Source organism: Gigantopelta aegis, chromosome 3 (assembly GCF_016097555.1).
Source record: "Gigantopelta aegis isolate Gae_Host chromosome 3, Gae_host_genome, whole genome shotgun sequence".
NCBI classification, from domain to species: Eukaryota; Metazoa; Mollusca; class Gastropoda; order Neomphalida; family Peltospiridae; genus Gigantopelta; species Gigantopelta aegis.
This window is the reverse complement of record NC_054701.1, coordinates 36,046,854-36,073,259: the sequence shown is the minus strand read 5'-3', so window position 1 is coordinate 36,073,259 and position 26,406 is coordinate 36,046,854. Positions and strand designations below refer to the sequence as shown.

At 35.7% G+C, this 26,406-nt stretch overlaps 2 protein-coding genes across 3 annotated transcripts in view; both read left to right on the top strand.

Annotated features, from left to right (window-relative positions):
* The window catches only part of LOC121367958 (ELKS/Rab6-interacting/CAST family member 1-like), a 78,648-nt gene extending 74,524 nt beyond the window's left edge, over positions 1 to 4,124 (top strand). The window contains exons 13-16 of one of the 2 annotated variants that reach the window (XM_041492428.1): positions 1,310 to 1,470; positions 2,088 to 2,235; positions 2,661 to 2,676; positions 3,825 to 3,998. In XM_041492428.1, the coding sequence (XP_041348362.1) occupies positions 1,310 to 1,470; positions 2,088 to 2,235; positions 2,661 to 2,676; positions 3,825 to 3,865 (366 nt within the window). In that variant the 3' untranslated portion in view covers positions 3,866 to 3,998. Of the gene's footprint in view, positions 1 to 1,309; positions 1,471 to 2,087; positions 2,236 to 2,660; positions 2,677 to 3,824 lie in introns of both variants that reach the window. The other variant, XM_041492427.1, reaches the window with a different exon arrangement.
* Positions 4,125 to 13,115: 8,991 nt separating this feature from the next.
* LOC121367957 (protein mono-ADP-ribosyltransferase PARP3-like) overlaps positions 13,116 to 26,406 on the top strand; it is a 33,656-nt gene continuing 20,365 nt past the window's right edge. Inside the window, exons 1-2 of the mRNA XM_041492426.1 lie at positions 13,116 to 13,297; positions 24,437 to 24,632. Of these exons, the coding sequence (XP_041348360.1) occupies positions 24,447 to 24,632 (186 nt within the window). The 5' untranslated portion in view covers positions 13,116 to 13,297; positions 24,437 to 24,446. The remainder of the gene's footprint in view (positions 13,298 to 24,436; positions 24,633 to 26,406) is intronic.

Genomic DNA, 26,406 nt, shown 5'->3' with positions numbered 1-26,406 from the left:
GGAGGCTTAGAGAAAACAGGTGAGGTATTACAGGGGGATTACTCTTAACATAGTGGAGGCTTGGGGGATAACTCTTAACATAGTTGAGGCTCAGAGAAAACAGGTGAGGTATTACAGGGGGATAACTTTTAACATAGTTGAGGCTCAGAAAACAGGTGAGGTATTACAGGGGGGATTACTCTTAACATAGTTGAGGCTCAGAAAAAAACAGGTGAGGTATTCCGGGGTGGGGGGGGGGGGGGGAATAACTCTTAACATATTTGAGGCTCAGAAAAAACAGGTGAGTTATTACAGGGAGGATAACTCAACAACTTGCTCTCAATGTGCTCATAAAACCATGACCATGTGAGTTATTACAGGGGTTATAACTCTTAACATATTATGTTAATAAGATTTCTTCCATACACTTGATATTTTGCATGGATTACATTTGGACAAAATATTTATGTTCAAAATACAGTTAACCATTTTAAATTTATATGAATTTTGATCAAAGTGAAGTAACTCTTTATCTAGGGAATTCTTATTATGTTCTTAAAAATACTTCACTGATCTTCTAGATAATTTTCAAAGGAAATGTTTAAATCACTGCTCTGAGCAGTTAATATATAAACAAAAGTAACTAAACCTCAGGAACATAGCAAGGCTTGGAATTAATTTTGTGGAATGGGTTTTTCAGATTTTTTATCAGGAAGTAAATGATAAAAAAAATTAAAAGCAGTTCTAGAAGATAGCCTCGAAATTAGACTCCTTGTTAAATTTGTGGTCAAATGTTTTTTTTTTTTTAAAAAGAGCAGGCTGGAAGATTTAAAAACTAATGCAGATAAAAACGTATGAGTTATATTATAACTCCAGAAAATAAGGAATTCTGGGTATAACTGGAATACTGTCAAAAATAATGTGGCAAGCAAAAGCTGCATATGAAACTGAATATCAGAAAACATACTGAGCATTTTGAGAGACATTTTCTATCTGCCTTTTGTCAATTTTTATCTGTACATAGTCCAAACGAGACACTTCCCCAATCAATTTTAATTATCAGACAACCTTTAATTATGTGCATTGAATTTAGTATTCTATATACATGTATCTGTCTGTTGTCTGTTCATTTGTTTGTTCGTTCGTTAATTCATATACTTACCATTGACACCCAATAGCCTCTGTGTTTCATGTGCTGAGGTGTCATTAAACTTTCATTCATTCATTCATTCATTCATTCATTTCTTTGACACCCAATAGCCAATGTATTTTTCGTGCTGGGGTGTCGTTAAACATTCATTCATTCATTCATTCATTCATTCATTTTAAGGTGCTTGATCTGAAGTCTGAGATAGATTCATTATTGCTGACAAAAGCCGACCTGACTGCCAAGGTGTCGGGACTGTCCAAACAACAGGAAGAAAAAGACACACGCTTGAAGCGTCTGCAGTCTGAGAGGCAGAAACATCTGCAGGAAGTGTTCGAGATGAAGTAAGTCCACCCATCAGAGACTACAGGGTCCTCTGCGCAACACTGTATTACATTATAGTTCAGCTAGGATTATAAATATTATGCCTCTTCATGAACAGCTGTGCTGGAAAACACAACTTAAACACAAAATTCTGAACCCTATACATTGGGTAATAAAATGTTATTATGTAAATGTTATTATGTAAGTCCTTACACATTTAACAGAATATTATTAGTTCATAAACAAATAGAATTATATTCATTATATTTATACCCTCCAGCAAAGGCTTCTAGAATAAGAAAAAGATAGGGAAAATATTGAGCAGGCTTTATTTTCATAAATGTCTGTATAATATTCATGAATATATATTTTGTTTTAATGTGACAATCGTAGTTTTGTCTAGATGTACTGTATGTATTTAAATATGTGAATGCAAAATCGAATAAAAATGAAAATGAAAAACAAAAAATAATTATTAGTGCAGAGAAACTGAAATCTTTGTTGCTAATGCATCATAATATTGTTTTAATCCTTTTGTTTTTGAAGATGTTTGTGTTTGGTTGATTTGTTTGTTATTGCAATAAAATTTATTGCAATTAAAGTGAATTTTGATTTTTTTTTTAAATTCATATTTCAGGCAGGAAGCTATCCAAGCTGCCATAAGTGAGAAGGATGCCAATATTGCCTTGTTGGAAATGACGAGCACAAAGAAACAAACGAATGCGGGAGAAATGGAACGTCTCACCAAGGAAAAGGAGAAGTTGAACCAACAGCTTAAAGAACTGGTATGCGATTATATTTCCTGATATCACAAACTACATTTAAAGCAATAAACATTCTTCTCAATATTGTAGCACATAATGGTCAGCATTTCTAAAAGTAAAATAGGTCTTAAGTTTCAGTGAAAATATTTTGACTATCGGTTTCCATTTTTGTTACTGTGGTCACAATATGACTTTTTTAAAGTTATTAAATTAAATAAGCTTAGTATTTCATGCACAAATAAGTCACTTTATTGGGTTTAAAAAAACAAAACATAATTTAATTAAATTTTGTGTGCCACGTCTCAGCTTATTAATTAATGTTAAAGAATTGGGTAATCATGGGGCTGTACATAATCCAAAGTCAATTATATGTATATTTTCTTTGTTCTATCTTATTTATAACACTGCTACAATAATAAAAAGGTGAAATATACTATACATTTCAGAGAACAAATCATCAAGGTAACACTGCTAATATACCTGATATATCCATTTTGTCATTACAGACTGTTTGTTTGGATTTGTTCTAGAAATTAGAAATTGTAGATTGTTTTGGTTGAGACCATCAGGGAGCAAGGTTTTAACTTAATTTAAAACTCCCTTCTTGCTTTCTTTTTGTATGAGACTGTTTTGTTAATAGGTACTTTTGGGTTTCTTATAATTGAAATTTGCACCGGGGTTTTATTAGGTTACAAAATTTAACCTTATTGGGAGTAGTTGGTGCTGGTCTTGCCATTTTTGTCCAAATCTCCCAGATGCTTCAGATACTTTATATGCCTTACAGTCCATTGCATTCTTGTAAATCACTAAACCTTCCTTTCTAGAGGCTATTTTAAGATACCAAACTAAGGTTTTAGTCATTTAATTATTTTAAAATGTTGACAATTTGGTGTTGTTCCCAGTTTTACTAAAATGTTTATTTCTTCTTTTTTTTTTTTATCAAGCTTCAAGTATAATTAGTACTAATTTAAGAAACGCCTAAAAATGTGGTTTTCAGAGAATGTTTGTGTTTTTTGCTTCAACTTATTAAATGAATGGCAAACTATAAGTACATGTCTACCAGTTGTAGATGTCTCATAATAGCTCTCAGGTGAAGTTTTGAGTGCCTGTTTTTTTTTCAAGTGAATAATTTGTTATAATATTAAAGAATTTATGAAGTGTTAGTTATGCTGATGTATTATTTAATCTTTTTATCTGGTATCAGCTGGAGATAATTGATTATTAGAATATTTTGTATGCATCCTTATTGGGCAGTGTCCTGTTAATAGCAGGTTATGTTTGCTGTTTATCAAATATCAGTAAATAAATTTACATGTTTGCTGTTGTGTTAAATATATTTGGCAGCTTCTTAAAGTCCACCTTAAAATACAATTTAGTGATGTAACTTATTTAATACATAAAAATTGCCCCATTAATTATTTTTCTACCATAATTTTATTTTATTTTCCATTTTTAATATAATTTTATAGAATGCCCAAAGATGCCTATCCACTGACCTACTGCTAAAATGGTATCTTTACAGTAAACCACTTTTTGTAAAAAAAACCACCCCAAAAAACCCTAATGAGAGTTCGGTCTAATCTATATATTTTCTCTTCCTTTTCTCATAGACTCAAAAACATATGCGGATGTTGGACAAAGACCACAGTAAAGAGGGCAGCCGGTCGAGGAGTAAGAAGTCGTCACAACGATTGCGTTCCACAACCCCCGACCTGGTAGATCCGTACGTGTTGACTGCACCCGATGCGTCTCTCCTCGATTCCTGATGTAAAAACTGCCTCACATGGAGAACCATACCTCATAATGCTGTTCGGGCTCACAAACAGACACAAACAGAATCACAGACATTGTCGCATACCATGTCCAAAACTGATGGAAAAGGGTGTGTGGTATGTGCAAAACTGATGGGGGGGGGGGGGGGGGGGGGGGGGGGGGGTGTATGCCGAGTGTAAAACTGAGAAGAAAGGGGCTTTGTTTTTAATTGGAGCTGAAGGATGACATGAGACCTATTTGTTGGATAATGACACCTATGCAATAGTATACAAACAATTGTGGCTGTGCCAGTATAAAAGCTTGCATTTTTCAGAGAGAAAGAGAGAGGACATAGTACAACACTAGATTTTTGTCGGGACTTTTGAAGATGGATATACTTGTTATAGATAAAGAGTACAGGATTAGTGTGTTTCTAGTGTTATCTACAATGATTGCAGTATAAAATCAGTCTGGTTTAGACGGACATCTGGATTAGAACATCATTAAACATTTTCCTGGTTACCATCACACTAAACTGTTACCGTAAAACACTTGAATATCCCAACTAAATAGTAACTTTAGGTTGTCCATACAGCTGGCAACCTGAACCAAGATGCTACTTTAACTTTACCTACTATGATAAGTTAAGTCTTGAGACTTTTTTTCTATAGCACTAGCTTATAATCTAATGAATGTAGAATGATAAGTTGAGTCATGGGAATAGACAGAAATATATGTTTGGTCTATTTTAAATACCGGTATTAAAAATGTACTTAGATGACAGCTTTATGGCCAGTTACTCGAGTGTCTTGTGTTTTATAACTGTAATGTTTTCATTTGGCGTGAAAGGTTTTATTGTGGAGAGGATTAAGATGTATCGTATCACAGCCTTTATATTATTGTAGGTAATGCTTGTGTGCGATGAAATGAAATTCTGAATGAATGTGACATCTGGTTTTGGCACTTGCCAGCCATTATTATGTGCATAAACATTAATTGATTGCATGTAGCTAGAATTTCAAATCGACTCCGAATACAAAAATCACTGAACTCTTTGTCTAAACTGTATTAGGTCATGCCGCTTTACACAGATGCCGATTTTGACTTAGTAAACTATATGATTGCATATATTATGACTTGTCAATTTGATGTTCTTCTAGTCATTAGTATTTGAAGACTTCAGAAATACATGTACTTCAAAGCTTTTACCAGTGTGGACAAAGTATTTCAACACTTCACTACAGCCGAGGACGATGTTTCAAAATCTTAAGTAACGAGAAGTCGGTTTGTGTGATTGTTTTAACCTAGGTAACCAATTGCTCAGTTACATCAAGTATATTTGCTTAACCAATAAATTACCTGAAGCTTTTATTGAAACATAGGGCCGGATTTACAAAGCATGTTTTTCTTAAATATAAGTGTTTAAGTATTGTAAGTGTATGTAGTTACACGTGTGTGTAGGACATAAACAGGCTTTGTAAATTCAGCCCATAATATCTTCAGAAGTTTGCAACTTTTAATTTAAGAATGTGTAACGATTCACTAGGTAATTGGTTGATGGATCACATGAATTTAAAGTTGCTTAATGGACACTTCAACAGATTGATTGTTCACAGAAATATTTAACCTAGGAAGACTGTATGAAATGTTGTTTATTATTGCAGAACACTTTACTTACGATGACTGTATAAAATACTTTTTAACACTTTTTACCTCTGATGACCACTTAACCTGTGATGACCATAAAAAAGTGCTTTAGCTCTTACCTGCGTAGAAAGGTTTAACTGTTAATTTTAACATTTTAAAACGCCTTCAGTAATGAACGTAGCAGACCAGCTGACATAAAGACATTGCCATTGGCTTTTTGTGAAGCTTCAGAAACGGATCAGTATTAAAATTAATTTTATGTATTTAATACAAAATTGGTGCTAAGCTTACTAATGTAGTCTGCTTTTTAGAGTTCAACTTAACAGGGCTGTGTCATGCTTATAGATCTGTTGTTTGTTATATGAACATAAAACAAAAAATGTCTAGAAGGGTTCATGGTTGATACATGTACTTCAACATTGGCTAATTTAAGGTATAGCCAGTTACATGTAAGTCATAGCCCGGGACCCCATATTTGAAAGTTGGACTTACTCTAATGGCCTTTTTCAGTCTTCTTTGAACAATTTAAAATGTCAAAGATAAAACCTTAGTTATCAAGTACTATTTAATAGGAGGTTTTTTTTAAATCACTACAGTACTTGCTTGCTTAAATTATCAAATATGGCAAATCTAATATATTTATGGTGAATGTGGTCTTTGTAGTAGCTCAAAATAAGCATTTTATGCAAAACAAAAGATATGTACTTCTGGAAGTTTGCTCAGTGGATTTAATCTAGCCTTGTATTATAAAGTCTACAGTATACACTCTTCTGAATGCAGAAAAGTGTATAAGACTGTTGATGCTGATTTTGTTTTAAAAGAGGAAAATTGGCAATGGGTTTCTTCTTGCTCTAGAGCATATGTTTTTTATTGTTTGGCACTTGTATGCCAAACTTTCCTTTTTAAAAACAATATAAGAAACATGATTGCATTTAACTCTAAAATATGTTCCTGTGATGCCCACGTGCAAATCTTTATATCTCCTTATGCAGAATCTTGTTTGACAATCATCAGATAGATTTAGTGATTATTGTTATTATAGTGACACTGTTGATAGTGCTTACCTTGACTTGTTTTGATTGTATTTTTCTTGTATACACTTTTATTTTGTATTATGCATACCTGCAATATGTAGATCATATACACCTATAATTACTTTCATATCCACCAAAATTGAATTTTGTATGACTTGTCTGCTTGTACATGCAGCTGTACAGCAATTTTATTCACTCAGGGCTCACCCTGTACATTGCCAAATTAGCGAATAGCTAATTTTTATACAAAATGGCTACAATATTTAGACTGGCTAATAAAATATTCCTTAAATTAACCACATTTTAATGATTTTTCAAGGGAATACTCTACATTTCCCATAATTGGCTAAACTAAAATTTGTTCCAGTGTGAGCCCTATCACTGGTCTTAAATTAGCTTGCACTTCAGGAATGTGTGATCTGATGATGGCATTGTTTAAAGTAAAACTGAATTGGTCTGTTATTAAACACATTTTCCTCCTCATTACATACTCAAGTAAAAAAGACGTACTGACATGACAACTTGTTTATAAGAGTCTTACATGATAGTAATTTGATCATTTGTAAAATATAACTTGATGGTAATTTTGACTTGTAAAGTGCGATGACTAAAATCAGTTATATCTTTGAAGGGATTTGGCTTTCACTATGTGGTAAAACGGGTAACTGAAATGAGTTGTTGCTATAAAAGCATTCGACCTGCACCATGTGATGACAGAGTTGTAGCTACAAAAGGATTTGACATGTCCAATTTGATGCCTTTAATGAGTTTGGCTATGGAATTATTTGACCTGTACCATGTAAACATACCTTACATAAATTGTAGCTACGGAATGATTTGCACCATGCTTTGATGGAAATAAGCTATAAATATACAAGGATTTATATTTTGCATTAGAAAACAATGTTATGGGATGAGACAGTAATAATGTATCTTTAAATCACTCCAGAGCTATTTCAGTCAAGACAATGGTACAGGTCACATCCCATTGGTACAACTCATTTCATTCCAGACATGATACAGGTCAAGTCCTTCTGTAGTTATAACTCATTCAGTCACCACATAGTAAGGTTCGATCACAATAAAGTCTTGTTTCCTATCAACATATATGGTCTTGGAACTGCCTTGATATGACAAACAAGACTCACCATTTCCTCCCCCCCCCCCCCCCCCCCCCCCCACACACAGCCAGACTCAATCTCTAATGACGTCACACACATACAATTTGTATGGCATTGTCATGACATATCTCATACTGTTATTAGAGTCGAGTCTAGTCTCTAAACGTTTTATAAGCACCAGGCCTAGATGTTTTTGTTTTGTTTTTAAGTTGGAATTTTTCATTTTTTTTTTTTTTTTAGGTGATGGGTAGATTTTAGCCACATGCCAACAATATAACCCTCAGACAGCAAGGATCTTTCTTTCAGATTTCTTTGAGTAACCACTTAAGTTTCCACATTTTAACATAATTTACCATGTTGGACTTGATGATCCCCTGATTTGGCTTTGGAATTTTGTATTGATTAGAAAACTAATGACTGTGCTGTTACGGATGACACCATGTTCCCTCCTTTAGTTGTTTTTGTGATTTCATTGCACTGCCATAATCTGTCTTTTTTTTCGTGTTTTATTTATTGGCTGAATTTTAATGTGTAGTCACAATTTATTTGATGTATTATATTTAATATTGACAACTTGTACTCACCTTGAAGTAAGGTGTCTGTTGGTGTTTTGACCAATTATATTTACTTAATAAAAATTAAATTGTTTCTTTGAACTATTTGTACTGTTACTCATAATGAGTAATATTTTTTTTAAAATAAATATTTGCATTAATTTGAAGGTTATGCACAGCAGTTTCTCAAAGACGTTGGATCAGCAATAGTTAATTTTTCAACAAAATTAATTTTGAATGTTGAAGTTATTGACTTACGGTATATTTATGTACATTTATTTTAGAATTTGCACATCTGGTCTGTAAATAGTCTAATGATAGCAGCATTAAACATGTTGAACAAAGAATGTAAAATTTGGACTTGTTTGCATGTGATAGCAGCAGGAAACTAGGCATGGACATTGGTAATTTAGTAACTACAACTAATTTAAAGTGTCCAATTGACCAAAAACATCATGTCTTAGTGTAACTCATAAATTGGACAGACCTCCTCCTCCTTTCTTCATCCTTTTCTTTAATACACAATTTCAGTTGTAGATAGATTCTGTTGAATTTTTAAAAAACCCAATGGATTTGATATATATTACAGGTGTTAAAAGATATTCAGTATTATTTAGCAGTAGTCTGCTTATGGGTTTTGCTGCCAGAAGTACTTCTTGACAAATGTGTATCAAAGTTCTAGGCAATTGGCCATAACTATCTGCTTTTGTCTCAAAAAAAAAAAATTAATGTACCTGTTAAAAAGAAACATGTATATATTTTAATGTATATTTTGTGCTTTTCTTCTATGCAATATGTTATCTTTTATTCAGTTGTTGATTAGTATGATTTATGTAAATTATTATTAGTTTTGTTAATTACAGTTTTGTGTTCACTATGGTTTACCTTCCCATTTATTAGCTTTATTTGTGTTCATTTGTGGACAATAGCTGGTGCTATACTTCTTGTCAAATTCTTCATTTATTTTTAGGATATCTTGTTTTTGTAATGTACAATATTCTCTCTTGCCAAGTCTGTTTCTGTTTTGTTTATTCATAATAAAATACTGGCTGACACTGGCTTATTTACTGCCTGTTAAATTTTAAAAGTTCTTACTAGGAATATCTAAGCAAAAAAAAAGGTATTGATTCTGTAGATAGGGAATTAAACACTAAAGTGGAATCTTTGTATGACTCGTGCAGTTATCAAGACATCTAAATAAATGAACCTGAAGTCGGTTTTATTTACTGATTTATTATGATTCAGCTACACAGTGGCCATCACAAGTATCATTTTGTGATATAAACTATCTACACAGATGTTGCTTTAACCTAGATTAACAATAACCTGGGTTATGTGAACACTGGTTAAATCTGGTGTGGCTATATGAAGTATTAAAATAACTTGGGTTAGTGTCTCTGGACCATGATAACATTGAATTTTGAAATTATTTGATGAGGTATTGGCAGTACTCCGAGAGAATGTTTTTTTTTTTTTTTTTTAAACAAAAAAAAAACACAATCTATATATGTGATCCTATTCAATTCACCTCCTTTTTCATCAGTAATTTTTCTTTAATTTTATCATTTAAATTTTCATTTTGTGAAAGGTTTTCATGTGCTGTAAAAAGTGGAAGTAAACAAACAACTGCCATGACCTCTATAACCCAACAGACTACAATTTAACCTGGGGTATCCATCTACACAGGAATGTGAGTTAACCCAGGTAACAGCGAGTCTGAACCCTGAGGTAACATAACCTGGATTAGAGTTTAGCTCAGCATTTTTCACCACGTACATGTAGTTGCTTAACCCAAGTTCAAAAGAAAACATGTGTAGATGAGTCTTTAGATATGGGCATTTCACTGGCAACTTAGTCTATCATTTCAATTTAGCTCTGCATTTTCAACCTTGTAGATGCTCAAACCAGGATAAAAATAACAAAACTTGTGTAGATGTTTTTTTAAAGATGAACATTTCACTGGCAGCTTAGTGTAGCATTTCAATTTAGCTATGTACTTTTCACCATATAGATGCTTAACCTAGGATTAAAATAAAACTTGTGTAGACAAGCCTTTAGACATGAACATTTCAATGGCAGCTTAGTCTAGCATTTCAATTTAGCTCTGCATTTTTCACCATATAGATGTTTAACCCAGGTTAAAAATAACAAAAACTTGGCAATGTGTAGACGAGTCTTTAGACATGGGCATTTAACTGGCAGCTTAAGTAGTCTAGCATTTCACTCCCACACACTGACATGGCATCATTTCGTATTGCATAGTGTTCTCATCTCTCTCTATCATAGTTTATGCCTGGTAATGATGTAACAAATGGATATTGATGTGAAATACAAGGTCTGTCTATTGTGTACTTAAATATCTGTGATTGTCACTATGAGATTATTGCTGGTACTCAGCTTCATGCCTACATGTATATCTGTATACACATACATACACACACTATTGCAGATAGCTGGCTGATTGATGACGGGACTTTCAAGAGATGCATAGAAATGTTTTTCTGTGCTTCTCATAATATTATGTATGTAAATGTTGTTTTATGGCCAAAAAATGTCAATAAAATAATACCAAGACTAATTATTTTGTTTTGTCATTTTAATAGGTTTTTTTTTTTTTTTTAAATCTCAGCTATGATGTTTGGAAGGAGAGCTTTTCTGATACATTTTTGTCTGACATTCAATATATTGTCCATCAACTTTTTCTTTAAGTCATTTTCTTCTAAAGTCTTCATTGAATATAGTCCATAAACTTTATGTAGGGATTTTCCAAGACAGTCTCTACAAATTAATATATATATATATAGACATGCAGTTTTTTTTTTGTTAATTTCTAAATTAAAAAAAACAAACAAAAAAATTGGATGTCAGCATTTGGCATTTGTGTCAGTCTTCAGTGCAAACTTGCTGCATGTTTCTACTAGCAACAACGGATTTTTATTTTATTTTTATGGGTGTATGACCCCACATGCATGATAATTACCAGGATGACACTGCAGGTTCTGTGTATCCAGGGCTCGGGTGATAGCAACGACACCACAAGAGCACATTCGTTTATTAATCATCGGCTATTGATGTAAAACATTTGGTAATTTTTATGTTTAGTCCTAGGGAGGAAACCCACTATATTTGCTACAGCAGCAAGGAATCTTTTATAAGCACTATCCCAGACAGGATAGTACATATCATATACTTTGTTATATGATGTGGTGCACTGGCTGGAATAAAAAATAGCTCAATGGGCCACTGACTGTGATCAATCAGAGACTGACTTTAAAGCAAGTGAGCTCTTTACCACTGGGTTTCGTCCCATCCCCATCAAATAACAGCTTGATTCAGTCCCATACCATTCATATCATCATAAATCATGTTTGGAATGACCATACCACCCCCCCCACCTCCCCCTCAAAAACAAAATTGTCATGGTCTCTCTAGTAAATGATTGTTGTGTTTTAATATATATATATATTAGAAATTATCACACAATAAACAGAATGCTAGATGACTCGAGCTAGCACCTCCCAAATCCCCATACACATTTCACTGGGAAGTGCATACAGGATCTGCGGGTCATGTAGCACAAAAACAGCGGGTCTCCCTTCCCAGGATATATATTTTGCAACCCCCTTGGGGAGAGGGGGAAAAAATTACCTGGGGAAAATAAATGTACACGTCAAAGTGGGGCCGGTTACACATTGCTACATGTGCTACTAGGATAAACCGGCTCGGAATGCATATAAAAGAAGGAAATGTCATATTTAACGACACACTCAACACATCTTATTTATCGTTATATGGTTAAGGACCACACAGAGAGAGGAAACCTGCTATCACCACGTCATGGGCTACTCTTTTCAATTAGCAGCAAGGGATCTTTTATATGCACCATCCCACAGACAGGATAACACATACCACAACCTTTGATATACCATTCATGCACTGGCTGGAACAAGAAATAGCCCAATGGGCCCACCGACGGGGATCGTTACCAGACCGACCGCGCATCAAGTGAATGCTTTACCACGGTCTAAGTCCCGCCCTCCAATGTGCATATAAAACTGCACATATATATGTATACAGAAATAGATATGGGGGGGGGGGGGGGGGGGGGCAGGGGCCCAACCCCCTCTAAATTTTGCGACAGTTATAATTTTATTATATATTAATTTTCATTTTTTTTACAATCCCTCCAAACCTCCCGCAACGTTCCATTGGCATTCCGCCTATGTCATTGGGGCTCCCCCCTAAATTGATTTTCTGGATCCTCCACCGATTATATATATATATGGATCCTCCACCGTGGGACGGACCATATAAAAAGAGGAAGAAGAAAGACGCGCAAGTAAAAGGTACCTTTAAGAAACGATGGTCCGTCCCATTATTCTATAAAAATAAAAATAATTTCAGTTTTGTTTCACGTAAAACAAACAAACAAACAAATACTATTTTTGAACAATCGGCACTTCGTATAAAAATGTTTGGGACACATATTAAGTTAAAAGGTACACTATTTGGTTACTGAACGAAAAGGACGTATATTAACAGTTAGCCCGAGTACTCTGACTGTAAGAGAGCTAGACGGACATTTGGACATAAACACGCTCTCATTAGACATTTGGACATAAACACGCCCTCATTACAATGAGAGCGTGTTTATGTCCAAATGTCCGTCTAGCTCTCTTACAGTCAGAGTACTCGGGCTAATTAACAGTGTACTACTACTGTGTTCAGTAATCGATGATATGCAATACACACCATACTTCTCATACACTAGTGTTGTAACCCGAAAGCAGCCGACAAGTCGAGTCTTGTTACCGACGTCACGGCAGTTCACAGCAGCGATTGGTTGGATTGCGACGAGTTTCGGCATGTCGGTTTTCGCCGGTATAAAATGTGGAAGGATTGGGATCGGGTAAACCAACACGTTATACGCAGAAGATAGTCTAGTCTTACTTTGACTAATTTACGTGTTTCACAGGTAAAACATTTTTCTTTCTAACACATCCACTTTGATGAGCAAAGATTATGAAAATTCCTTTCAATCGATTTTTCCCCGGATCTAATCGCTTCGCCGTCATTTCCTGAATCGGTATTTGGCCCCCTTATTAGTAAGGGTTACGTAGATTAAATCTTTTTATTATAAAATATTTTAGCTGTCTGTTTACCGAACGCTTGCATGGATCTATCTTTTTCACTAACGCATATCATTGCAGCTGTGTAAGCTAACCTAATTTTTGCCTTTGAAGTATTGGAGGTCGTCATTGAACTTTGACCTGACCTGATATCCTTCAGAAATGTGGGCGTGGCATCTAAATATTCACACGCGGTTGCTGCACTAAAAATCAACACAACAACCATTGAAATAATATAAACAATGTATTTATTTATTTATTCTTATTTTTTTTACTTTTTTTTTTTTACTTTTATAAAAATCCCCATGTTAATAGTGTGTCCATGCAGTTTCCCAAACACAGGTATTGTGGATTAAATTGAATTTTTTTTTTTACTGTACTCACACTCTGGGTTACTGGGTCAGCTATCTAAGAATCAATGGATGGTGTTTGCTTAGCAACATGTGTGATGTTGATATACTGGCCACAGATTTCTGTGGAAGACTTATCTAGAAAAATAACGTGTGCCATTACTGTGTAGTGGTGGAAAATCTCTTCTGCTGGAGGTAGTAATGAAGATATTCTAATTACTGTGTGCACCCTTATTTGGTGCCCATAAGATACTAATATTTTTGCATCCCCACCCTCCCTGCCTCCAAAACAATAATAGTAATATCATCTAATTAGTAATGTAAAAATCTATTCAACTGATTGTTTTTTTCTCATTCCAACCAGTGCACTACAACTGGTCAAAGGCTGTGGTATGTGTTTTCCTGTCTGTCGGAAAGTGTATATAAAATATTCCTTGCTGCATTACGAAAAATGTAGCAGGTTTCCTCTGATACATGTCAGCATTACCAAATGTTTGACATCCAATAGCCGATGATTATTTAATCAATGTGCTCTAGTGGTGTCGTAAAAAAATCCAAAACTTTTTAGTAGTGTAACAACAACTGAAGCTAATCAGTTTTAGGGATAAGCAAATGAACATGGGGTGGGGGATCATATGGAATAAGGGTCAAGTTTTATATCAGTCAGTTGAGTGCTCCTTTGAGGTGGTGCCTTGCCAAAACCTCTTCTTTTGAATTGTTTTTGCATTTACACCCAATAGCCGATGTATTTTTTGTGCTGGGGTGTTGTTAAACATTCATTCATTCATTCATTCCTTTGAGGTGCTTGCATCACAGGATCAAATCACCTTAGTGGATCCATTCAACTAATTGGGTTTTTCTCATTCCAACCAGTGCACCACAATTGGTCAAAGGCCATGGTATATGCTTTCCTGTCTGTGGGAAAGTACTTATAAAAGATCCCTTGCTGCATTATGTATCAGAGTTACCAAATGTTTGACTTCCGATAGCCGATGATTAATAAATTAGTGTGCTGTAGTGGTGTCATTAAACAAAATAAACTTTAACTTTAAGTTTCATATGAAATAAAGAGCAGGGCCCAATTTCACAAAACATCGTAAGCCTAGTTTTGCACGTAAACGTAAATCTATGACTAAACTACAATTCTTCTTATTATTATATAGTACAAGAAATATAGTTTGAAGTACACATATTTCATTTTCTTTTGTCCTTAAAATGCTCCATCTTCCGTAATTCTGTGATTTTCTGCGTGAAATAGATGTCAAACACGTGCAAATGAATGACCGGTATAACTGCTAGTTGCCGATGTAAACTTACGATGTTTTGTGAAATAGTCCCCAGATTCTACTACTTAGTGAAAGAGTGACTTTAAAAAAAGATAAGATTTTGCCACCTCCTACAATTTGGTGCTCTAGGCCAGGGCCTAGTTGTCCCGTGCATTAATTCTCTCTGTGTGCATGACATTAAATATTAAAATGCATTAGGAGTATTGCATTAAATGTCACACCTCACTGATTAAAGGAAGCTATAACTCTTGCTCACTTTACTCATCTGACACTAGTTCAAGGATAGTAATTTTAGCTCCCTTAGCATGTGAATTTATATGGTAGCATTTGAGAACAAAATAGAAATGATTTAGATGAGTTTTCAGCTATTTTAAAGTTGTTTTGTTTTTAGTTTATAGAGTGAAACCCCTCAAAATCGGATCTTCAGTAAACCAGAATTCTTTGAAAACAGGACATTGTTCACTGTCCCATGATTTACACATACATGTATTTTGACACTACAATTTACCCCTCTAAACCAAAAACGTTTTTCAGACTCAATTCCCAATGGGTAATCCAGTCACTATGTGCTTGTGTGGTGTAAACTAGTGTAACCCTGAAAACTGGATGATCAGACTGATATTGGTAATTGAACATTCTTGACAAAAAAGCTTTCAGTCATGACCCACAAAAGTGCTTATTTTGCTCTGAATCATATTGCAAAAAAAAGAAAGAAGATAAATAATAACAATAAAATATAATAAACCTTCCAAAATATACCATAAAATCACTGTCTGAAAGTGGCTAATTTTGCCATTCAAATGCCAGGAAGTTATGAATCAGGTCATACAAGCAGGGCTGTAGCTAGGATTGTTTGTGGGTGGTGCAGATGAAATCTTGGAATGAATGAGCATGGAAGGGGCAAGACACTAGTGGGTCAAGGGGCATGTCCCCCAGGAAAATCCGAAATCTCGAGGCTCTGAAATACCATAAAATTTTGAAGTCATTTCAGGGATGTTACCTACTTAAAACGTCAATATCAATAACCAGTCAATGTCAATAACTGCTAGCTACGGCCCTGCCAAGGCTCCAAATAGGAAGTAAAATATGGCATGCTATTATGTGATTTAACATAGCAGACTAATCAGAACAGGGCTGCAGAAAGTACTCGCCCCGGTCGCCAAATGCGAGTAAAAATTCTGACGGACATCTACCAGTCCGATGGGTGATCTGTCTTTTTCTGACTGACTGATTTAATTTGTTATATACATATTTAGTTTTTTCATTGAATCCACGGTGTGTTATGAATAGATTGGTCTGTTAAACACTTTTGTGATGTCATGTGAAATTTGTAAATTTATATATAAAAGAAATGTGAAAACTTAGTATTTACTAGGGTATTTCAAAATTTATTGATTTGTCAGTTAAGGTTTGGGTCTTGTTTTTGTTTGCTACATGATGTTGATCACTTACCATGTGTCCTTAATTTTTTTGTTATTAAAAAAAAAAAAAAAAAAAAAAAAAAAATATATATACATGTATATATAGATATATATACATACATACATACATACATACATACATACATACATACATACATACATACATACATACATATATATCATTTGAAGTGAAGACAGAGTATATTATAATATTGTTAAACAATAATATATTCTATAGGCTGACTGACTAGTCGGGTGGGCTAGTACATTTTAGTTGGTTCTGGTCTGGCGAGTAGTTAAATTTTTTTCATTTCTGCACCTCTGCAGAACAAAAGAAATATGTTCTGCTGAGAAAAACATATTGCATGCTGGAAATAAGACAGCATGGGGTGAGGGAGGTTGGTGAAAAATCTGGACCTCTGAGATCTATGTATTTTTAGAGTATTATAGTATTAAGATATAACAGAATCACAAGCTAGATAGTCGATGAGATAATATATATATAAATTTTGTCTGTGGGGTTTTTTTTGGTTGTTTTACCAAGTGACTTTCTATTTCACCTGATATATTGTACGGTAGTTCTAAAAAATGCACTGCTTTTTGCTTTTTACAGGCCACTATTTCGAGGCCTGTCATCTAATTACTCTATCCCCAAGCAAGTTTCAAGTCATCTAAAAAATTTTTTTAAAATGCTTAGGTTATAATACAAATGCAAAATCCTTGAAATGGTTGAAACATTTTGTTTAAAAATAATGTTGCAGTTTACATGCCATGAAATTTAATTTTAGGATATCTAAATTGAAATTTTATTTATTGGGGAGTAATGCCCCCAGACCTCACTAGAAATCATTTTATAACTAGTGCCACCCACCCCTAGGCTTTTGGTTAGGCTATGACTCTGTAAGGGTTTATACCACGAAATCAAATCCGAAGTATTCAACTTTTCAATCAACATACACACTATAGATATACTGATGGAAAGAAATAAGTTAACACATCAAATTGTAGACCAAATTTAATTCACAAATAGTGTAATAATGTCTGTATTTCATACCAAGTTACCGGCCTCGGTGGCGTAGTGGTTAGGCCATTGGTCTACAGGCTGGTAGGTACTGGGTTCGGATTCCAGTTGAGGCATGGGATTTTTAATCCAGATACCGACTCCAAACCCTGAGTGAGTGCTCCGCAAGGCTCAATGGGTAGGTGTAAACCACTTGCACTGACCAGTGATCCATAACTGGTTCAACAAAGGCCATGGTTTGTGCTATCCTGCCTGTGGGAAGCGCAAATAAAAGATCCCTTGCTGCTAATCGGAAGAGTAGCCCATGTAATGGCGACAGCGGGTTTCCTCTCAAAATCTGTGTGGTTCTTAACCATATGTCTGACGCCATATAACCATAAATAAAATGTGTTGAGTGCATCGTTAAATAAAACACTTCTTTCTTTCAACTGGCTGACCTAAATCCTGCACCTCTCTGTAGCAAGCAGAGCTGTGCCTCTATGTTGATGATACAGTTGTTCAGTATGTTTACCTTCCTTCATTTAGTTCATGGTATATACATAGATCACGGCCACCCTTTGTAAGTGGCCTATTTCGGAGTGAATTGCATTTATATGTTTTTAGGGTCACTTTGCACCTTGTGTACATACATGTAAATGTGAAATATCATGATAGATCTACATGTATGGCCAGGTTAATGATGTATGTTTATATTGACATGTAGGGGGTGGGATGTAGCCCAGTGGTAAAGCACTCGCTTGATGCACAATCAGTCTGAGATTGATCCCTGTTGGTTGGCCCATTGGGTTATTTCTCGTTCCAACCAGTGCACCATAACTGGTATATCAAAGACTGTGGCCTAGATAGCTATGCTATCATGTCTGTGGGATGGTGCATATAAAAGATTCCTTGCTACTAATGGAAAAATCAATGTGCTCTAGTGGTGTCGTTAAACAAAACAAACTTTTTCTTCTTACTATTGATATGTAGAGTAGAGGCAAGATGTATGGTAGAGTACTCGTCTGATGTGCACTTGGCTGGCACAGTACACGTAGGTCCCACTCTGTGGACCCCACTGGGGTTTTCCTGTTCCAACCAGACCTCCATGACAAGCCATCATGGTGTGTACTATAAATAACAGACCCATCAATTTGGTCTGACACCATCCTCAGTGGTTTTAACGATTCAGTGGGTAGGTGCAAGACCACTTGACCCTCCACCCTCACCACTAACAACTAACCCACTGTCCTGGACAGACAGCCCAGATAGCCGAGGTGGGTGCCCGGGACAGTGTGCTTGAACCTTAACTATAGGCACTTGATGCTATAATACCCCTGCGCGTGCTGTAACCTCACCGTGGTGCAGGGGTGTAACATTCTCTTTGAGAATGGCCAATACAGCACAAATTGAAGTTTAGAGTAAAATTCGGTGTCCGTACAATTCTGTGATATTTGTATTTGTATTTTTGCACAGTTCTTTACACTGTTTTTGTTTAAACCTTGAATTTTTATATTGATGTTGATCATCACTTTATTTATTTGCATTACCATAGTTTGACACCCAATAGCCGATGTATTTTTCGTGCTGGGGTGTCGTTAAACATTCATTCATTCATTTGATGCTATAATAAGTACAGAGATGTGGTATGTGCTGTCCTATTTGTGGGAAAAGTGCATAAAGATCCTTTGCTGCTTTGTAAGTAACTAACCACAGAAGTGTGGATTATTTGCTATCCCAACAAATACCCACAAAATGTACATCAAAGTTAAAGTTTGTTTTGTTTAACGACACCATTAGAGCACATTGATTTATTAATCATTGGCTATTGGATGTCAAACATTTGGTAATTCTGACATATAGTCTTAGAGAGAAAACCTGCTATATTTTTCTATAAGTAGCAAAGGATCTTTTATATGCACCATTCCACAGACGGGATAGCACATACAACATCCTTTGATATATCACACATGGTGCACAGGCTGGAACAAGAAATAGCCCTGTGGGTCCATCGATGTGATCGATCCTAGACCGACTGCACATCAAGCGAGTGCTTTACCACTGGGCTACATCCCACACCAAAGATAAATCAAAGGCCATGGTATGTACTGCCTTGTCTATGGGAAAGCGCATGTATGAAAGGTCCTTTGCTGTTTTATAGATAACTAACCACTAATAATTACCATAACCATTAACCCACTATCCTGGTCAGAAGGCCCATGCAACTGAAGTGTTTGTCCAGAACAGCGTGCTTGAACCTTAATTAGATACGTGTGTGTATAAGCATGAAAATATATTGAAATAAATTATAGGCAGGAGTAGCCCATGCAATGGCAATGGTTTTCCTATATTTTCTCTTTTTTCCCCCAACTAAGTATCATGTCGGGGAAGGGAATCATGTTAAACACCAAATAACCATAGTTATGTGCTGAGATGTTGTTAAACAAAACATTCCTTTCCTTTTTTCTCTCATTCTCTACATCAGTGTTGCAAATAACATGTTCAGATAGTGTAATAGCTGTTAATTAAACAGTGTACTAGGGTGTCATTAAACAATCATTAACTTCCTTATCACTGCAACAGCATTCGTCCAATCCCATAACCATCGACTGCCCATTTGTTATTCAGCTGTAGTCAGTGGTGTCCTGGGGCAACCTACAAAAGCACTGGAGGAAGATACTTTAATGGCATTAACTATTGAATCATGCAGTAGCCTTGGTAATAGGAAGTAACTAGGGTCATGTGCTTGGGTTTTTATCACACTGCTGCATACATGTATGATGATCTGCTTCTGGCCTCCGACCACAATTAATTTCGCAATATGTTTCTATATAGCCTTAGTGGCTATAACATTTTTATTAATATCAGCAGGCCTGTGAAGTTTTGTATGTACCTTTGCTAGCATGGGGGACACATACCCTGAAAAGGACAACCCCTGGTGTCCAGCTCTTTCTCCCAGCATTTTGGTTTAAACAGACACACCCTCTAAACCAGGCCGGAGTACGCCCATTTTACACAAAAAGCACTACTTTTGCATGGGCCGGAATTACCACAAACAAGTCTTCAATGTCAACAAGTTACACATGTTTACAAACTACATGCTATCCCCTGTCACTTCAGTCAAACAGTTGCCACTTCATAGCTGTCTGCCATGAAATAATCACAGTCAAACAGCAGACTACTTGCGCGGTCAAATTTCCGGATTTTGGACAACCAAATGGAAAGATAACTGTAATCTGAGGCCTATCAGTCCATTTTTCCCCCTAAAAACTGGCCCACACTAATGCATTCCAATGATATACATATTAAAGCAATGCTCAGTAAGTATCGGGATGTCACCTTTAAACTGAGAGTATATAGAGGCTGTGTTAAAACACCTACCACAGTGCCTTGCCATGGCCAATTTCAGCAATGGAAACTTGAGGGACACCAACTTGAAAATGTAATAACTTTATCAAATTTTGGAATTTCTTCATACAATGAGCAGCTATTTTTTCTTCTACATATGTTCTATCTGCACAGTGTTGTCTTGGAAAGATTTTCAAATATTTAAAGGGAAAAAAATCAATCATTAGATTTTACTTCATTTTTAATGAAATATTAAACTTAAATTTAAATTTAAAAAACCCCCCATAAAATCCAAAACTGTAAAATTTTGCATTTTAGATATGATAAGTGGAGGCTTAGTAAAGATATGGTGACTGAATTCATGATACATTATTAGAAATGTGTCAGAGAGATGGTGAAAGTCACAAAATTGGGGCCATTTGCAACAAATTTTAACACACTAATTTCAGGGAAAATTAGACATGATAGGCCTCAGATTCAATTTTGACCTGCTGTATTTACTTAATCTACTTCATTTACTGTATTAGACATGTAGCCACTTTGTAAAAGGCAAAACAGTCCATATAAATGCATATTAATATGAATATGCCCTACAGATATTACTTAGGTATACACTATAATATGTTTTTTGTAAAAAAAAGTAAAGTTTGTTTTATTTAATGACGCCGCTAGAGCACATTGATTTTTAATCTTATCATCGGCTATTGGACATCAAACATATGGTCATTCTGACACTGTTTTTAGAGGAAACCCGCTGTCGCCACATATGCTACTCTTTTTTACGACAGGCAGCAAGGGATCTTTTATTTGCGCTTCCCACAGGCAGGATAGCACAAACCATGGCCTTTGTTGAACCAGTTATGGATCACTGGTCGGTGCAAGTGGTTTACACCTTCCCATTGAGCCTTGCGGAGCACTCACTAAGGGTTTGGAGTCGGTATCTCGATTAAAAATCCCATGCCTCGACTGGGATCCGAACCCAGTACCTACCAGCCTGTAGACCGATGGCCTGCCACGACGCCACCGAGGCCGGTATGTTTTTTGTTGACGACAACTTTGAAAATGAAGATTTTGTCACAAAATACTGATATAAATCCTACCAAGAGGTACTTGCACCATATTTTTCAGTTTCCAGTGATAACTGTTAACAAGTGTAGGCATGTGCCAGTGTCTTGGATACCTCAGTGTAGAATTTCTTGATTGGAAGGATGTTTGTAGTAATGACCACTGAATATGCATTATGGATTATTCTGCCATATGTATTACAAGCCAAATGTTAACCTTTTTGGCACATTTTCTGCAATAAACTTGACAAGTATACCAGCATCTGATTACTGAACACAATAAATACATTCAGACAGCATAGAATATTAGCCTATTAGATTTTCTAAGGATAAAAGACCATTTTTGAAAAATGACTGAAGTGTGTAATTTACATAAATGTAGGTGAAATGTATTATTAGAGTACTTAATCTTGTTAAAAACCGTATACTATTTATTTAAAGTGTTTAATTACATTTAGTAGTGATATATTCATTATATTTAGATCTTCTGTCCAATTGCAATAATTGAGAAACTCATTAAAATTCAATATGTAAAAAAACAAATTAAAATCTCAATATGACTAACAAAATCCAACTTTTGCTCTTTTTTACCAAATTATTAGCTCAAAACTGTTAAAAAATATTGCAACAACCTGTAGTAACATCAGAGGTCATTTTATGCTATTTTGGAGGATATTGAAATTTAAAAGTTGAAAATTTTAATTTTAATTTTTAATAAATTCAAAAAAAATGTTTTTTTTCAATTTAATAAAATATTTAGAAAATAAATAAATTAGTTTTCATATTCCTTGTGGTATTCACAATCAGTCTATGTAATTTCACCTCTCTGGTTATAATACTTTCATCAGAATCACGCATTTAACCGGTGTAATGTGTGAACTATATCGGGCCTCAGACCACAATTAATTTCGCTATATGTTTCTATATAGCCTTAGTGACTATAACATTTTTATTAATATCAGCAGGCCCGTGAAGTTTTGTATGTACCTTTGCTAGCATGGGGGACACATACCCTGAAAAGGACAACCCCTGTTGTCCAGCTCTTTCTCCCAGCATTTTGGTTTAAACAGACACACCCTCTAAACCAGGCCGGAGTACACCCATTTTACACCAAAAGCACTACTTTTGCATGGGCCGGAATTACCACAAAGAAGTCTTCAAATGTCAGCAAGTTACACATGTTTACAAACTACATGCTATCCCCTGTCACTTCAGTCAAACAGTTGCCACTTCATAGCTGTCTGCCATGAAATAATCACAGTTAAACAGCAGACTACTTGCGTGGTCAAATTTCCGGATTTTGGACAACCAAATGGGAAGATAACTGTAATCTGAGGCCATTCTCATGTTGTTAGAAGGAAGGAAATGGTTTATTTAATGACACACTCAACACATTTTATTTACGGTTATATGGCATCGGACATATGGTTAAGGACCACATATATATTGACAGAGGAAACCCGCTGTCGCCACTTCATGAGCTACTCTTTTCGATTAGCAGCCAGTGATCTTTTATACACACCATTCCATAGACAGGATAGCACATACCACAGCCTTTGATGTACCAGTTGTGGTGCACTGGCTGGAACGACAAATAGCCCAATGGGACCACTGATGGGGATCGATCCCAAACCGACCGAGCATCAAGCGAGTGCTTTACCACTGGGCTATGTCTCGCCCTTCTCATGTTGTTGGAGGCAATTATTACTAGAGAATCTGGTCTCGGTAGCCAGTGCTTCACAACTGGCTTGACAAAGGCTGTGGTATGTACTATTCTGTCTGTGGGATGGTGCATGTAAAAGATCCCTTGCTGCTATTCGAAAAGAGTAACCATGAAGTGGAAAAAAAACCCATTCAGTTGAATGGATCCACTGAGGTGGCTTGATCCTGCGATGCATGCATCTCAAGTGTTACCCCCTTATTTAATAATAACAGGGTTTTTTACGACCCTACAAATATTGGTACAGTGACATGTAGTAGTGACTCGAATCGTATGTGTGGGAAGACGTTACGATTCTGTGACGTCAAACAAAGCTGATCAGTTTTAAAATATTTTGCGGAAAATGTAAGTGCATACAAATTTCCACTGAAATATAGAAAACATGAATGTAGACAATTTACTGTTGGTATTATGTAAGAAAACAAATATTGACCACATCTGGACAATAATAGGTTTTATGAACCAATGAAATGCAGGTATTTTGACATGTTTACATAAACAAAACAAAAAATGTGAGATGATGAAACTGACCGATTGAATTTTAATGTGATTTGATAGACTGAGAGCTTATGATTTGTTGTGAGAAATAGGACGTGCTCTAATTGTTACAATTCCGACACGACTTGTTGTTTAAGATTACTGTTGTTACATTACTAATGGAAAGATGTAGCGTGCTTCTGTCTAAGACTATAGTATATGTCAAAATTACCAATGTTTGACATCCAATAGCCAATGATTAATAAATCTATTACCTCCAGTGGAGTTATTAAATAAAACAAACTTTTAACTTTGATTACAGCTGAAGCAACATGCCACCTAAAAGAAAAGCACCAGCGGCCAAGACCAAAGCTGGGGGCAAAAAGGCTAAAAAGACTGTGCCCGAGGAGCCGTCTGTGTCAACGACGAAGGATGCCATCACAAAACTGAAGACTCAGTCTAACAAGAAATCCACACACAAACCAGACAAGGTTTGTCCCGTGGCTGCAAGCACTGAGGTTAGTTATTAGAAGGATTAAAAACAAAAAAAATTGTTACAAGCTGAAACAAGCATCTTAACAAAATAAATATCTGGTCTCTGGTCAACGTGCAAGTCGATTTTGACCTTTGCTTGCCAGGTCCTTTGGTTGAATGAGTAGCATGGCTTGTTTTAAAAGTATTTGCAGCCAAAATCGAAGTAATAAAAATTGCTTTGGCTAAATGGAAAATGTAAAGTAAAATATTTAGGGTACTAAGGCAATGGAGGGGGCATCATGGCCATTGAAGATGGACCAAGGCAGATGAGAAGGACATAGAAAAAAACCCCTAAATATACACACCTTTTTTATGCAATCCATGAAACAAAATTAATAAAAAATGCTGCATCAATTCTGAAACTGGTCTGACCGACTTTTTTTATCCCTAATAAACTGTAGGTTGGCCATGTATATGTATATTTGTGGAAAGATGTTCTTGTGCACCAAATAAATGTATACACACCTGCATTTACTTGAAGTCTGGTCATGAAAATTTCAGAAAATTATTATGTAACCATTCCCTTCGATATTCCGGAGGTGTTCCGTGAATTGCACGTGCTATTCAATCTTTATTCACACAGTTTGCCTTATGGGCATTTCGGGTTATGTGCTCCTGTTTGACGTTATTTTTCTTATCATTGGACTACAAAACTATTGTATGGCTTCTCATCACTCAGAAAAACACTGTTGCTGGTATCTGACTGTCATCAGGGGCGAGACGTAGCCCAGTGGTAAAGCTCTTGCTCGATGCGCGATCGGTCTGGGATCGATCCCTGTTGGTGGGCCAATTGGGCTATTTCTCGTTCCAGCCAGTGCACCATGACTGGTATATCAAAGGCCATGGTATGTACTACCCTGTCTGGGATGGTGCATATAAAAGATCCCTTGCTACTAATTGAAAAGAGTAGCCCATGAAGTGGCAACAGTGGATTTCCTCTCTCAATATCTGTGTGGTCCTTAACCATATGTCTGACACCATATAACCATAAATAAAATGTGTTGAGTGCATCCTTAAATAAAACATTTCCTTCCTCCCTTCTTCATTAGTGTTCATCAGAACAGGGTAAAGTGTCTGTCGAGATTTTATCAACATTTGGAAGTACTAGAGATCTTCTGTACTTAGGGAGCCCACAGGTACATGCCTGTGTCAGACTAGTATGCATACAGAATCATGTGGAATTAAGGCTAATTGGTGGAAGAACTGTACGTAATCAGCTACAAAATGCGATCAATATTGTTCAGCAATATGTTGTCCTGGAACAACATTATAACTGATGCACCAAACGTGGTGTTGACTACACTTTAGGTTTGTAAGTCAGGACTGGTTCACCATACTTTTAACAGATAAATAATACCTGTATGGCAAAACAAATGGTTTTGATTTATTTAAAAATGTATTACTGAGATTTAACGATGCACCGGAACCTTTTTCCATTATTATAACTGCTAGGTACTATGTTTTTATCCCACTATACAACCATGGACATTGCAGTGGTATTTTCAGTTTTCCATGCCATTTATTTTACTGTGGGTGGGATTTAGCTCAGTCGGTTGAGTGCTCGCTTGAGGTGGTTGTGTCGCAGGATCGAACCACCTCGGTGGATCCATTCAGCGCTGCTGATTGTTTTTTGTTCTCATTCCAACCAGTGCACCACAACTGGACAAAGGCCGTGGTATGTGCTTTCCTGTCTGTGGGAAGGTGCATATAAAAGATCCCTTGCTACATTAGGAAAAATGTATCGGGTTTCCTCTGATG